Source organism: Dunckerocampus dactyliophorus, chromosome 5, assembly GCF_027744805.1.
Source record: "Dunckerocampus dactyliophorus isolate RoL2022-P2 chromosome 5, RoL_Ddac_1.1, whole genome shotgun sequence".
Classification (NCBI taxonomy): Eukaryota; Metazoa; Chordata; class Actinopteri; order Syngnathiformes; family Syngnathidae; genus Dunckerocampus; species Dunckerocampus dactyliophorus.
Window position 1 is genome coordinate 8,030,349 of NC_072823.1, and position 17,255 is coordinate 8,047,603.

Sequence of the window (17,255 nt, forward strand, 5' to 3'; positions counted from 1 at the left end):
TTTTGGGCTCTTTTCAGTTACATGAGTTACATGGGTCGTTTGCAGTGTGTCTGCAATGTGTCACGGGCCTACGGGAGGTGAGGCACAGCTCACAGATGGCCCCTGGGCCACACTTTGTACAGCACTGGTTTGTGTGTTTTGCCATGAAGGCGAGATGCGGCCAGGCGACAGAGAAGTGCCTCCAAGCTCTGTCTTCTTGGCTCTGTCGCTGGACACGAGTTGGGTTGCGTACATATGGAGGCTTTCTGCACACTTTTAGACCTTCCTTGCCTTCCGGCGGTCTCCCCTGCGCTTTCCTATTTCACCTTTCGTGACTGCTTGTATTTAATTACCAAATAAATGCATGACACAAGAGACACTGCCTGTTTTTCACTATTAATGTGCACCCCTACTCGCTAAATATAGCGACCATGTCGCTAAATTGTCAACACGGATCTCTTCAACGTATGAAGCGAAGTTCGAGTTGCCACAATACCATTATTAATGGAGCAAGACACAGACTTAACCCTTCATCTTCCAATACATTGTCACCAATAGGTCTGACATTCGTTTCTGCTAGAAACTTTGAGCATTAGTAACGAACTCACTCCTCCTCCTCAGTCAGCCATTGTGGGCGTATCTCAGCTTGTTGGACAGTTGTTGAGGACGGAAAAATGCTCATGCCACTGTGGGCCGGCTAGCTGGCCCTGAGAAGTAACCCGGAAGTCTGATTGGCTTAAAAGAACAGCCCCATTGTTAATAGTGTGTATGTGACAGGGGCCGACACGCCTGATTGTGAAAACCCTGGGTGGATTACGTTGCGGTTCAAATGTTGAAGTGGTACGTTTTTGCCTGCTTATTTTGTCCTTCCTCACTCAGTTTCAAACCCATTCTTACATTGAGGATAAATACACTGGAGGCTAACTAGTTAGCTTGGTATACGGTATTGCTATGTTTAAAGCGGCAGTGTCTCGTGTCACTTCATAGACGCCGTAGCCTGCGCAAAAACGGCAACACGATGTAAACAAAGATAGCAGTACTGTCGCAGTACTGGCTGACAGGCTGATGGCCATCTTTTTTTATGCCATGTGCTCTGAGTTTTAGGGTTTTTATTAGCTGTAAGCTATAAACATCAGAATTATAAGAAATACATTCTTTAAATATTTCAGTCTGTGTGTAGTAAATATGTAGAAAATAAGAGTTTGAATAAATGAGATAAGTCAACTGTTCAGTTCAGGATTCGAATTTATTGAGATGCACCTGTATATGATTTCATTTCACTGTATGAGATATTTTTGTCTCTGCTCTATAAAAATGTGAAGTGTCACAACCTCAAATGTGGTTCAAGTATGGCAAATATCCCGACGTGTCCATTCCCAATGACGGTTGTGTAATGTACCATCACCCACCCAAACGCACCACCAGCAACATCATTGCAGGTTGGGCACTCTTTACGCACGCAGAGCGCACGGATAGTGTGCGGTCACGCATGGGGGGTCGCTCCCTTTCCGGCTCGACTGTTCGCCCACGCTGGCAGCTCCAAGACTCTGGCAAGCCCTCTTGATCCCCCATTTCCCTCTCTCCACCTTGCATGTGAAGAAAGAGTGCGGCATTACGTCAGACGGCGCGGTGCAAGCGAGAGCGCGTCTTCGGAGCTATTCGTAGGCACTGCTGCCAAACCGGGGGCAGCTCGCCACTTTACTGCGGCCAATGCACATTGACAATTCAAGTCTTTTTTATACGGCGTCACAATGTGGTAAGTCAACCATCCATTCCTGCTGTTTTGACAGGTCTGCGAGAAGAATTAACGCGCCAAAGTGGCACACGGTGTACAGCTTGTGAAAATAAAGAGTAAAGGAACGAAAACACACATCATGATGACACCATGAAGCAGCAGCGCAGACGTTTGGCGCACGGAGCTTTCTGCAGCATTTCTTGGTGTATGGTTCTTTGCTGATCTCAAAAACAACATGCCTCACGCTCGAAATAGGAACCCCAGCCCCATCCCTGAGGTAACATGGGACACGGGATTGAAGGAGATGAACGAGACGTGGAAAGGAGCGATAGCGTGTCTCGGTGTGGCTGTCTTCTTTGTCATGACCATCGGGATCATATACTGGCAAGTGGTGGACCAGCCCAACAAGAACTGGATCCTCAAGGGGACTTTGAGTGGACTCATCTGGGAGAGAAGGGCCCACTCGTTGGTCATCCAGACCCTGACGGAGGACAAGACTTACGTGGAGATAGACGTCGGGAACGTGGGCAACCCCGACCTAGAGGTCCCTTTCGTGAGGAACCTGTGCTGGCTCAACAAGACCGAGTTCTGCTACACGTGGGACTCGGTAGCCGAGATTAAGATCTCCCTGGACGTCAATGAGGACACGGAGACCGAGTGCTACAGCATGACCTGGACGCCGGTGCACTGCCATGTGCAGCTCAAGGTATGCTTCTTTTAACTCTTTATGCATACATCCTTCTGTGATGCGTACTTTTATAACTCTTATGCATACACACGCTTCGAAATTATTCTTAGTCTGAATCCCAATTGCACACATTAGCCCTTGCCTGTCTTACCCCTACCCCTATACCCGTAAAACCGAGGGCCAAGGGGAAGAAGCCACGAAAAAATTGATTCTCATTACGTCGTCACCTTTCACGTTTGCTGGCTGTGACGTAGCAAAGGCAAAAATGAAAGTGTTTATATTTGTTTCCTACCACAAATTAAGGTGCATACATTTCTACATTATTTCATTTTTATATAGCCTAACTTTTTATATAAAAGGAAACACATGTTTATAAATGGTGACATTTATTGCCAAATATAGGCATCTAAACAGCTTACTGCCAGCACTAAAAACATTTATAAAAATAGAAAATGTGACAAATATACATATAAAATACGTTTGTTGTGGTTAATTGGATCCAGACCATCCATCCATCCGTCCATCTTCTATACCGCTTCTCCTCTTTAGGGTCGCGGGGGCATGCTGGAGCCTATCCCAGCTGACTTTGAACTTTATGAACAACAAATGTATAAACCTAATCAAGCATTCTTTTGAGGTTTAAAAACCTCCCCTGTTTTGGCCTCGGTCTCCTCCTTTGTTGTTCTCTGTCAGATTCTTTTGAAAGGAAGTCCAGAATGGCATTCTGGTGAAGTCTTCTTTTCCATACTGGGCTCTTGATCTCTCTGGAGTTCTGTGTGGTGTTGCAGAGGGTTGTGGCAATGTGCTCTTCTGGTGTGGTGACTTCAGTTGGTTCAGCATCTCCTGCAGGAATGAACAAATATGCATAATTGATGGGGTACAAGCGTTAACTCATTGGAAATGCAATAATAATACTAATAATGATATAGTAATAGTGTGCTGAAATATTGAATATTAATGTTCATCATCTACCAACAAGTGTGAAAATGATCCTATTTCCTGAACTAGAAAATGTCCTTAAAATCCTCCTGGGGGATTATTATTACCTACCAAGTGAACCATCTCAACGCTTTTACTGTAATTTATAAGAACATTAAGCAACTTTTAATATAGTTTACCACTTCAGTACTCAAACCTTTGTGTCACTTTAAATTCAACTCCAGGAGTGCATTTTCATCGGCTGACGCTGACAGTAGTGCCCGTGTGTCTCCTTTTTTTGTGACTGTGAGAAAGGTTGACACCTTTTGGTAGTTTTGATCAAAACTGTTTTGCTCTCACGCTCTCCTCTCAATACAACGAACAATTTTAAACTACACCGTACAATTAACAGGCTAATGTAGTTGCTATGCATGTAGTTGCAATGCATATAAATGACAAATGAAGGGGATAAAGTTACTTTTACCTTCATTGAGGACTACTGTTCCCAAATACACAATGTGACACTGACACTGTTTTGTCATGAGTTATTTCTTGAATTCAATGTTTTGTGTTTCTCACCTTCTTTATCAAAATGCTGGAACTTTTTGGATTCCTGGAAAAAAATATTCGGTTTGCGTCCGTTTCGGTTAGAGTCAGGCCTTCTGGAATGAATTAACGACGCTAACCAAGGTTCCACTGTATTAGGTACACTTGCCCAGTCGAAACATGCTAATGTTGCTATGCCGATACACGATGCACTTTTAAATGTTTGGGTCCTAAAGACATTAATGTTATGTCAACAATTTAATCAGCAATACTAACAATTACTGATGGCGCATACTTGTAGTTTTGAGTTTATAGTGCAATAATAAGGATGCTGTTAAATGAATACCATTTTGACACCGTCAATCAAAACTGAGGCACAGCTTGTATTGGATCTCAGGGGTACCTAATAAACTGTATTTCTGCCATGCATTGAGTCATTCTGCTGTCATGCTATAATCCGCATGCCTGTATTTTTCCATTAGTTTAATATGTATCTCCTGACAAAATGCCGCTTTTAGATGTTGCACAAACAGCTGTAATCAATTATTTGATTGTTGTAATCGTCTGTGTTGTTTGTGTAATTCACATTCAAAGAGCCCCTCCTCACAAGTTTTTGACCAGCCCGGCACGTACTGTACTTTCTCTGAGCTTAATTCTCACACATTTCTCCAATGGGATGCTTGGGGAGATTAATCCGTCCCAGCCATAACTCCTTGTCATGTGGCGGGACTGCATGGGCTAAGAAACGCACAATTTCCAAAATCCTCAGCTGACCACTTGGCTCCTCCTCTGAGACTCTTAGATTTAAACAACATAAATGAGTAACAAAACACCAAGCAGATTAGGGCTAATGCGACACACTACATCTTAACTGGTTGTAAAGCTGTGTAGTCTAATGTGATACAGAATAAGAGCTGTATCAAACATTTGGCCATTCATTCATAATTAAAAGACATGTTTAGTATTGTGGTTGTAGTTTGCAGTGTAGTAAACTGCAGCTCTTGCATTGGATCTTATTAGTTTATGCACATCTGCCTAATGAAGTGACTGATGACATTAACAAGGACATTCATGTAGAACAGTGGTGTCCAAAGTGTGGCCCAGCTTGTTTTTGTTGGCTCTTGGCTTAGAGTATTCTAAAAATGAAATTAATTCGTTATTAATTGGACTTATTTGATGGATTTGTTTTAGCATCTTTAATGCACAAAATGTTTCAAAGTGTCACTCCAGCATCCTTCAATTCTTCTCTGTGCAGCCCTCGCCCCGATATAGACAGGAGGGTTGGGCGAGCTTGCAAATCTTGGCATCAGTTTGATACAATGTAACAATATGAACAAACAACATGAATATTTGTGAAAATAAACATAGAAGAGAACTGACAAATATTGATTTCATACGGCTAGGATGGTATTATCGATATTTGCATTGATATGCCCAGTCTACAGCGTGGCTGTTCTAACTGCAGTAATCCCTCGTTTATCGCGGTTAATTACTTCCAGACCTGACCATGAGGAATGAATTTTCGGATTCCTTCTTTATGAATATTTTTGTAGTTAGAGCATAGAAGACCTTCTAAATACGGCTTTAGTATTATTAGAGCCCTCTACACATCAAATAACACCCTTATTGTCACTTTTACATTCGTATTACCCAATATAATAGACATAAAAATTGAAAATAAGACATAATCGTAGACATAAATAAGATATAACATAGACTTACACGTTAGCATTGACAGCATACATCCTGCAGTGGCTATTGTTTTTAACAATCTAACATTATTGACACCTGGTGACCAGTGTAGAATACTACTTTAATGCCGTAAGACTCACGATGCACTTCAGTCGCTTTATTTACAAGCAGAGAACCCATATGCCGTGAACATTCCCACAGGAGCTGCTGTAGGCCACAACTCACTCCAGTTACTGCACTCTCCACACTGCTAACACTCAGCTAAACAGTCATCTGTAGCTCGCTGACGTTACACACGTCACTTCCCAGGCCCCGCTCCTGAAAGGCGCTCACAAGTCACAGATATTACACCGCATATCACATTTTCTGAATGCCTTATATTTGTATTTACATTCATTTAGCCATATTTATGCTTGGAAATGCTTAATTTAGTTGGAGTATGTACAATTTGCTTAAATATGCATATTTTTTTTACTGATAATAGGCCGTATTCAACCACAAAACAGCAATCATTTATCATTTAAAAAGCTGCGATCGATGTTCGAAACACAATGTAGCAAGGCATGACTGTATATACCTAATATGTGGTACAACTCGGTTCCCCCCCCCCCCCCCCCCTCCCCCAGCAATCAGCAATCTCTAGCATGTACCACACCAATTGACCTCCTGAAGAATCATTTGGGTTTGACATGAAAAAACAAATATGAGACCAGGGACCAACATTTCAGCATTTATTTCCAGGTATTTACATCTGGATTGGATGCAGAACTTTGAAGATAGCACTTTTTGTTTGAACCCACCCATTTTTCTTGTGAGCAAACGTATTGGAAAATGTAACTGACAGGTGTGTTTTGTTGCCCAGGTGTGTCTTATTGCATTGCTAATTTACTGTAATCAATAAAGAGATTGGGTAGAATAGATCTTGCCTGTGCAGCCTGCATTTAGAGGTAAAAACGGCATGGAAACCAGTCTATGGGTGAAAAATACGGAAATGTGAATTTGAGAGAAGATGGAAAATCAATCACAACCATTGCACAAACATTGGTCATAGCTAGTACAAACATTTGGAATGTCCTGAAGAAGAAAGAAACCACTGGTGTACTAAGGAACACATGTCGAACAGGTAGACCAAGTAAAACATCAGCAGCTGATGACAGAAACATTGTGAGAGCTGTAAAGAAAGACCCTAAAACGACTGTTGTACTGTTTGTGCTAATGTTCTGATGGATTTCCATCGTCTGGATGCTGTTTTCACTTCTAAATGCAGACTGCAAAGGCAGAACCTACCCTACCCAATCTGAAGCTGTATTTGCTGACATTCAGTGCTATTTATTGACTGACTAAGTAATGCAATAGGGCACACCTGGGCAACAAAACACACTTGTCACTCACATGTTGCAATACTTTTGTTCACATGAAAAACAGGTGGGTTCAAACAAAAGGTGCTAAGTTAAGATACCTGGAAATAAAAGCTGAAATATAGCTCTCTGGTGTCTCTGGTGTCAGCTTGCTCTTTTCAACTCAAACCCAAATGTTTTCAGTCTACAGCAAAAATGAAGGAACTGACCTCACTGTTCCAATTCTTCTGGAGAGCAGTGTATATTCTGATGTAGGAAAACTCCATTCTTATTTTTTCTTTTACTTATTTGACGTGTCAGGACTGCTTCTCCATGACAAACATATCCTGGTACGGCGGCGCCAGCGTCCATGGTCAGACGTGGCCCATCAATGAGCAAAACGCCACCATGCAGCCCTTTGTTGTCAGTGATCTCAAGGAGAATCCCTCAGGCTTCGGCTCTGCTCTGGAGCGCTACTTCCTTGGCTCATCAGGTAAGAAATCACTCATCATTTCATTTAAAGGTACTGTATGCAACTTGCTCCAAATTACATGCTTTGAATCCACCAATAAAATAGAACAACCCCACCACCTGTTCAAAAAAATGGTTCTATTGTTCACAATTACATATTAAACTGCATAACAATTGTTTATTTTTATTCAGCTCAAGTAAAATAACTGGCATTCATGGCTGTCACTCACCACTGTCTGGTATACACTTTGCACTTCGAATTTCGCCACTTCACTCTATGACGGTTTTTCATCCATCCTCTCTACAGGGTCACAGGGGGTAGAGGCGGGGTATACCCTGGACTGGTCGCCAGCCAATCAGAGAGCGCATACAAACATTCATACAATTTAGAGTCTCTAATTAACCAATTAACCAATTAACATGCATATTTTTGGGATGTGGGAGCAAACCCGAACCTGGAGAAAACCCACACAGAGATTCGAACCCAGAACATCACGATCTCCTGACTGTGTGGCCAACATGCTAACTAGGCAACCATGCGGCCCCACGGCTTTTCAAAAATATATGAATTAATAAAATATTGCTGTTTCATGGGTTCAAACAAAAAGGTGCTATTGTGGTTGAATGCGATCTATTATTAGTCGGGGATCATGCATATTGAAGCAAATGTTACAGATTTTTTAATTAAGCATTTTCAATGAGCATACAAATGGCTAAATTAACTAGGCATTCAGAAGACGCATTCAAATACGTTGTGATGAGATGCAGTAATGTTGCATTGATCAGACAATAGCCACCTCAAGAAGTATTACAGTCGTCCCTCGTTTATCGCGGTTAATTGGTTTCAGACTTGACTGCTATAAGTAAATTTCCCCAAAGTAGGATTCAATATTAATAAAGTGAATATTTTTGTAGTTAGAGCATAGAAAACCTTTTACCTTTTTACCTTTTAAAAACTTTTACCATTTACAGTTTTTACCATTATTAGAGTCCTGCAGACATGAAATAACACCCCTATAGTCACCTTTACGCTCCTGTTATTCTTTGTTTACACTACATTGCACAACACTAATGCGCATTCTATGGGATCACTGCAGGGACATAAGAGACAGCCGCCGCTCATAGCATATAGCAAGATACTGAGCTAACTAGTTAGCCTCCAATTTATTGGCTGTAAACTGAAGAAAGTGTTTCAAACGGATTGGGGAAGAAGGACAAAGTAAGAAGCCAAAAACGCACCATTTCCATATGGAATGGGAGGTAAACTTTTTTTCACTCTATCAATGTCGGACATGCCTAGTGACCAGAATACTGGTTGTGTTGTCCTGATCTGTCCCGATCTGAAACATTTAAGTGTGACAAACATGCAAAAAAATAAGAAACCCGGACGAGGGAAAATACTTTTCACACCACTATATGTGAGTCTATATTATGTCTTATTTATGTCTTATATGTCTTATTTTCTCTTATTATGTCCACTAATAATAGTGTACTATAGGTAACTATAAGGTTGTTTCAAGCCTATATTTCATGCCTAGTGGGCTTTAGAAGATTGTAAACAGGTTTTCAATGCTCGAAAGACAAAAATATTCAATTTATAAATAAGGAATCCTACTTGGCGGAAATTCATTCATCACGGTTGGCTCTGGAACAAATTACCTTCAATAAACAAGGGGTTACTGTACATTCAATGTTGGCTCACATTAGCAGCTAAACTTTGTCGAATTGCTGTCATTAGCAGACAACAAACATAACTCAAGCCCGAGTTTGCCTTACATCTGATGTAATTGGGATATAATGCTATACGTACCTTTAAATATTGAATATATCTTTGTGCATCATGGTGCTGCTTTTGGAAATGTGACCCCGCAAAGTGTGGTGTGAATCCTGGGGTTTGAGGGAATCCCCTGGCGATCTCATTGAAAACTTGTTTGCTGGTGTGCAAGTGCAGAGAAGTAATGCAACTGGCTCCTGGAAAAAGCATGCCCAAAATACACCTCACTGGATGGGAAAGTTGCCCACAAATAGACTGAAAGACAATACTGTCTGTGGCATGTTGGTTTATCAATTAAGAGATTATACTACAAAGAGATGCAAACCACCTTTAGCATCTTAAATTAACTCTTACAGGCATGGGGCTAATTGCCTTTTGTTTCTATTAAAAGACTAAACTGGATTCGGGCATTGTTGTCTCTTCAAGTTATTTTGGAGGTGTTAGATTTGACCCTGGAGGAAAAAGAGGGGAGACCTGGACCGCTAGTGGATGTGATAGTTTATGTGAATGATGAGGAATGTGTGGCGTGCGTGATAATAATCTTAGTGTTCTGTCTGTTTGTTACATTTAAATTGCTGTTAGTCGTACTCTGTTTAGTCTATGCTGCATCTCTGTGTGTACGGCGTCTCCTAAAGACAATGCATGCATGATGCACACTTTTGGGGTATTATGTAATACAGTGGCAGGCTTAACAAGGGGTCACATGCCTTTGCTCCCCCCTCTGTCTTTAAAGAGGACTGCTGTAATGATCAGGACCCTGTAAGCCTCTGTTTCTACTTTGAGCTTGCAGAGAGAGAGAGACAAAAACAATGTAAAACAATATCACATTAAGAACAGTAGTAACAGATGACCGGAGGATGATGTGATCGTCTAATTTGCATAATTGGCCAAGATGCATGTGTGCATGAGCGCTTTGAGGCCATGTCCACTCAAATACCGATTAAAAATGCATGTATCTTTTTATGCATTTTGGCGCAAACGTAGGTTTTTGTTGTCAAAAACTGAGTATTTGGATTTTCCGAAACTTTGATTCAGTGTTTGTGCGGGCAGGTTTGTGTCATGAGAAATGTATGACATTATCTTGTGTTTTTAAACCACATTTAAACAAGAGAACTTAGACTTTCATTTTGTGCAGTGGTAGATGTGTGTGTTATCAAAGTCATTAGTGAATATATTATCAATTAGCGTGGCACAGTGGTCTGTTATTCTGCTCGGTCTGGTGATTTTACGATATATACTCATGCTGTACATTGTGTCTGTCAAGTAATCATCATCTTTTGCTTATCTGCTTATACGAAGATTCTTTTTTGGCTGATATCTGTGAAGGTTGGCCCCTGGAACATTTCAATCCATTTCAAACAACTTAGTAATACATTTTGACTTTTTTCTTTACAGATTGCAATCGTTATGCGTTTTAAAATGTTCGCAATTGCAAATGACGTGTACCACTTTGTAATTCAGATGTTTGTCCATTTACACAGCCACTCCTCTTCTACTCCTGTTGTTGCTGTTGATGTAGTTCATTTCATATCCTTCTAGCTCAAAATCCATGCCTTTCTTAGCATCAATCCACCTAATGGCTTATTTTCTCGTATTTTGTCTCCTATATTGGGTAATACGAGTGTAAAGGTGACTATAGGGGTGCTAGTTCACGTCTAGAGGTCTGTAATAATGTAAAAAAAATGTATTTCGAAAGTCGTAAACAGGGTTTTCTCTGTTCTAACTATGTAAATATTTGATTTATATATATCAGAAATCCTATTTCGTGAAAATTCACTTATCACGGTCGGGTCTGGAACCAGTTAACCGCAATAAATGAGGGATTACTGATTACTGCCGTTTGACGCCCCTGCACAACCTGAAGCTTCATTGTTCCATTGAAGAAAACAGCGCCCCAGATCATGATGGCGCCCCCTCCACTGTGCCGTGTGGAAAACATCTCAGGTGGGATCTCCATGTCATGCCAGTAACGCCGTGGCGTTGGAAGCCATCAGCCATGGAAGTCATCAGAGAATATAACTGTCTTGCACCTTTCAGTGTCCCATGTTTGGTGCGCTTGTGCAAATTCCGAATTGGCAATTTTTTGGCATTGGAGACGAGGCCTTTGAAGATGTTTTTTGTTCGTAAAACCTTTCTCTCGCAGATGCCGTTTGATGGTTATGGGACTGCACTTGGCACCAGTAACAACCTTCATTCAGGCCGAGGATTGTCCCACGTGTCAGATCCTCCGACTCATGGCCGGTGACATTTTTTGGGTCTACTGCTTGACTTTTTTTGTTCCACAACTAGGCTAGAAATTATTGCCAATAAACGATTTTTTGGTCAACATTATTTTGAGAGCATTTTTTCATTAATGCAAAATATGGCATAATAATACGAGTACACTGTATCAAAAGCAATAAACTTTAATTTCGCAAGATTATTTAACATTGTCATTGGAATGTCAAGAGCTATGAAATTAAATAAATTAAATGAATTATTGAAACATGATGTAAGGCACTAGTTCCCCAAAGTGTATTGATTAGAAAAAATCAACCAGTAGAAAACCGAAGCGTAACGCGTATCATGGACTCTATGCCATATTTCTGATTTTGAATCGGTGTCACTTTCATTATTGTCTGAATATTGACAAAAAGCAGAGAAATATTCTGAAGTTCACATTGTGTGTCAACACAGACATCAGCTCATTTGCGTATACTCTTCCTTGATTCACTTTTAGCAACACTGCGTGTGGAATACGCTGTTTACATTTAATAGGATGTGATGTTTTGTCGGAGTTTGGTCGAAGCACATGTTTTGGATGCAGCAAATTGCGTTTTGTGCACAATGAGGTGTTAAACATGAATCACGGCAGCTGAAACGTAAGTTCCACCGTTTTGTGTTATTTATTTAATTGTCTTTGCCGCAAACTTTTTTATGTCACAAAATGACGACGCGCAAACGGGCTGAAATTGAGAAAAGACTGCATGACTGACAGGAGGTTTCGCTCACTCCATTCATTCCACGATAGAACCAACACGCCCAGGTGTTGAGAAAGATCCACAAAGTCAATCCTCTGTCATCCAGCCTGTTTGGTAGTGAGAGAGGAGGAATATACAGTATAACCGTGATACTGGCCCTGTAACATACAACGTTTGTTGTATCACCCGCCTCTACTAGGAAGTACACACAAACTGGTGCGACGGTAAAGTAGTTAACAGTCAGGATTTTATTTTGTTGTTATGTGTTTTTTTTAGAACATTCGCAATCTTTGTACTTCATACTACTACCGGCATTTTCTTCTCCACCTCTGACCATTAAGAGCCCACGAAAGGAACATCCATCCATCCATTTTTTTTAACCACTTATCTTCTTGACAGTCACATCGAAGCTGGAGCCAATCCAAGATCAGTTATTGAACACATGTAATGATATAACCACCACGAGATGTTGTGTTGCTGCGAGGTGTGCATACTGCACACTGACAACAGTTGTCACTGTGAAGGGTATTTGTAATGTGGAAAGTGCGCCTCAATCTAAAAGTACTCTCATGTAAAGATAGCAAGACAGACAAATGCAAAAAGTGTCAGCAGGCTAGAATAAATTGTGTGGAGCACAAACAAAAAGTGAAGATAGAAGTGGTCGAAGCAGAGACACAGGAGAGACGGTATGCAGTCGCAGTGTGACATTTGAGAATGTTGCCAACTGTAGGAACTTGTCATAGCTCCACCTGTCTTTAGCCATACAAAAACAAGCAGGCTACTGAGGACACATCAGACATGAACAAAACCAACCAAAACATAAACATAAATGCTCCCACTCTGCTCTTGTCTTGTAAGTTCTAATTGGGCCTGATGGATAGAATTTTTTGACACATCCAAAAGAGCTTTGCCAATTTCAGCAAATGGATAGTGAGCAGCAGTGCACAAAAATGCTTCACTAATTTCCATTTTAAATGGGGAGGTAAATTTGATAATATTTTGGTGCAATCTGGCTGACGGTCTGGATTAATGAATTTATTTTCAGTCCACCGTGTCTAGCAGATGCTGAAAAAAATCACACTTTACAATGCGCACTACTTCCATCCATAGAAATGGGGTGGACTATGAAAGTGATCAACATGTTGAGGATTGGTCGGCCGATGCAAAGGTCTATACTCTAGTTTGAGCTTGTTAGAATTCAGTAGAAATGTAGCCTTGCTTTACCTTATAAGGCACCTTGATTTTGATGCGGAATTAAACGTGAGCAAGCTGACTATTTTGGGTAACATTCTCATCTGAGTTTGCGAAATGACCGTGCCTTAAAGGACACCGTAGCATTGTGTCAACTAAGTATCGCGACATTAACATTGATAACATCACCAGCACGTTGCAAGGGACTGCTCAACAAGAAGTAGTGGAATTAGGTACCCATTTATCTATATTCAATGAGCTTGCTGCGCTGCTGCACTGCTCTGTAAATAGTTAATAAGCAGTAGTAGCAATAGTTAATAATTACGTGTTTAATGTTATGGAATTAGGTTTTGTCATTCCATGCAGTATTGGTATTTGCCCTGTGTGTAATTGCCTGTTATCTCTTGTCTCTTCATCTGACAACATGGCTATGTTTAGTGTTCTGTGCAGACGCCCCCCTTCCGTTCTGACAGTAAAGCAGTGTTGGCAACTTGTCCATTTTGTCGCTAGATCTTGCGTCATTCCAGCCCCCCTTGACGACATATTTTCTCAAAAGCGCCTAGCGACAAATCTAACGACTTTTTCTGGCCTCGTCGGGGACTTAAAAGTGAAAGCACGTATTCTTCTGCATTTCACTGAGTAGCGGCGGGTGCTTTTGACAGGTCCGCCCTGCCCAAAGGCAGTCACAAGACGGCAGCGTACAGTCAGCTTCCGCGGCACACTGAGAGCCTGATGTGGAGCTCTACGCATCGAAAGTGTGAGCTGCAATGGTGCGGGGGTGGAGCTTGCCCTGTTTTACACAGCGAGTAATAAAACCCCAATGTTTCTTAATCTTCAATAAGCCTGGATAAAAATAGAAGGGTGTGTTTATTGCGTTTATATTTTATTGTTAGTCTATTGCTACTCTTTATTGTAAAATGAAGTGGGTTATCTTACAATTTCGGGTAAATGTAAGTAATTGATAAGCCTACTGTATTGCCGATATTCATTGTGAAGCTAAGTTGCTATCACATATATTCACCAGAAGAGTGTGCTACTCACGAACCGCACTGAGTCATGTTAATGTGAGCCATCGAATAAACACAGCATAATCTGTTAGTCGCTGTTCAATTGTGCTCATTTAAAAGAGTTCTCAATAGCCAACATGTGATGGATAACTTTGAGAGGCGCTGGCTGAGATAAAATATTCAAGTTATTTTATTTCGGTGAAATGATGGCCAATTTTAAATGAACAAACCAAGAATCAAGTTTATTAGTAGTTCTCAATGTAATTAAGGTGTTTTTACTCCATTTTTTGTCTCCTTTGAGGTTATGCTTTTTTCCTACAGCATTTTACAACATCGTATGCAAACGATATGCAAATGATGATGTCATCTACTGACTTCTAGGACAGCCAATTGCTACTTTTCTTACTGAAAAGTGGGAAAACAGTGCCGTTAAGTGCCTCATCAACAATGGAATACTCAATTTTTTGTCCCGCTTGTTCTCACTAGCTACGCTGGAACCTATTCCAGCTGCCTTTGGGCAAGAGGTACAATAGAATCCCATCATTGTTAATCATGTTAGATGGTTACAATCAAAAATCAATGTTATTAGTTTTGTAGTTCAAATAAATGAAACATAAATAGAGTATATCAATCTGGTTTGCTAAAGAATAGATGCATATACGATTTATTCAGCATTTCTAATCACTAAAAATGCAAAAAGTGAAATAGACCTTAGACAGTATCATTTTTTCACATAAGAAAACACATTTGCTACACAAGATTTACTTCAGGGTTCAGGGTGATAAAGCAAAGAGATTTACTTGATTTACAGTTGCAAAGTTTAATTACAATGTCGTGCAAAACGTGACGGGAATTTTTCTAAGTAAATGTTGCATTACAACATTCATGGAGCACACTGCAGAGAGACAAGAGTTCAACAATCTTCCTGAGCCAAAAGACCACCCTCGTTATATCTGTGCATTATCTGTGTGGGCTCTCTTTGCCTTCTATTTTGTCATAACCTTTTATTTATGTCTGAGTCCATATCTTTATGTGGGTCTAAAGGAAAAAAAAACACTTTTTCTTTTGTTGATTTTTCTTGCGGTCTCTCAATAGCACAAAGACCATCATGGAAAATCACTATAAGTCGCTGATTTAGTGTCTTGTTAAATCTGTTCCTATTGAGCAGGGGTGTCAAACTCGTGCCCTAGAGGGTCGAGACGCTGCAGGTTTTCTCTCCAACCAGTTTCTTCAGCAGGTGATTTAATTGATGAGCTCCTTCCCTCAAACTGAAGGTGTTGATCTTTAAAATCACCTGCTTTAGTGACTGGCTGGAAAGAAAACCTGCAGTGTCTCGGCCCTACATGGCACGAGTTTGACACCCCTGCTCTATAGGAACAGATTTAACAAGACACTAAATCAGCGTACGCCCTCATTCTTAACAGACTTAGTGATTTTCCATGATGGTCTTTCGTGATGAATTATGGCAGAACATTTCGTTTTCACCCAACTTCAGTTGTGTTTTCAATCAGAAGTTAAAAAGTGATAGCTGCCACCTTGCACAATAGTGTCTTCAGGGGTTCAGAGTTGAGTTTTAGCATGGGTCATGGCCGCAACAGTAGCACATGTTTTTATTAGGGATTACAGTGCCTGTTGTGAGATCATTCAAACTTGCAATAAAAGCCTGTTGTTATGGCTTTCAAGTCGGGTGTTTATGTGTCAGTAACATTGCTGACACCTCGGGGCCAGTGTAGAATAACACATCATTTACAGCGTCTTTGAATGCATCTTCTGAATCGATTATATTTGTATTTTATTTCATTTAGCCATTTTTATGCTTGAAAATGCTTCATTTTGGCAAACAATACTTAGAATTAGCTTCAACATGCATATATATATATATATTTTTTACTAATAATAGGCTGTATTCGACCTCAAAACAGCATTATTTATTAATTAATAGATTTTTGAAAAACTGTGATAGCTTGAAGTCGTAAAATTCAAACCGCGAAACCGGCGAGGAATGACTGTAATGCAAATTGGATTAATTTGTTCGTCCTCTGGACGCTCACTATGCAAGTCTCGCAATTAAGCTGTGTGTCTCGTATGTGTTGACTTGTGTTTGTCTGGTTCGCTGCATGTGAAATGCTGCTTAAACCATCAAAAGGTTGTCTCGGATTGACTCTGACTACTTGCAAGTCATGTTGCCAGCTTCTATGTTAAAAGTTCCTATTAAATACTTTGGAAGCACCTGGCGGGCCAGATGCGGCCCCTGGGCCGTAGTTTGCCCACCCTTGCTTTATACTCTATATGTTTTTTTTGTCTTTCTACAACGCTTGTGGGGATAGTGTATGTAAATTATAAAGACAAAAATAATATAACATAAAGACCAACTGACCAAGCACATGCTCTGTCATTCAGAAGGTCAGTGAGCAGCTGCCCAGAGAAGAGATTTGAAACACTTAAAGAATGACTCATTTAGCCAGCCAAGGATTTGTTAAACGCAAGCTGTCATCTCCTGTGTGACAGGGCTACTGTATGCACATTTTCCGCAATGTTTCCATCATGGACAACAAGCAAGAGAAAAAATACATTCAGTTTATATGCTGCAGAGGTGTGCTCACAATCATACTTCATACTTAGCGTGAGCTACTTTAACATGATACAGTAAATCGTCATCTGAGACCAAAATATAATACATTTGCTTCATGGAACGTCTTGTGTGATCACACTTTCGGAGAGTAAACTCTTCATTAAAGCTGATAGATGATCGGAACAGAGCAGAACATAAGCTTGTGAAGAGTGTCACTATTTCTTCAATAAGTGGGTTTGGAAATTTAAGACTGGTGCACAATTCGAGTTATGTGGCCATCAATTTGTTGAGGTTGGGCATCGAAACGAAGTTTCCATTATGAGAGAGTTCATGCTGAGCACATGTGCTTCCATGTTTCAATGTGTATTTTACAATCCTAGTCCAG

General features: G+C 40.5%; 1 protein-coding gene across 2 annotated transcripts in view; it reads left to right on the forward strand.

Moving 5' to 3' along the window:
- Positions 1-1,554: 1,554 nt before the first annotated feature.
- The window catches only part of si:ch211-236l14.4 (SITS-binding protein), a 44,181-nt gene continuing 28,480 nt past the window's right edge, over positions 1,555-17,255 (forward strand). For both annotated transcript variants that reach the window (XM_054777389.1, XM_054777390.1), the window contains exons 1-2: positions 1,555-2,420; positions 7,217-7,388. In XM_054777389.1, coding sequence (XP_054633364.1) covers positions 1,950-2,420; positions 7,217-7,388 — 643 coding nt within the window. In that variant the 5' untranslated portion in view covers positions 1,555-1,949. The remainder of the gene's footprint in view (positions 2,421-7,216; positions 7,389-17,255) is intronic.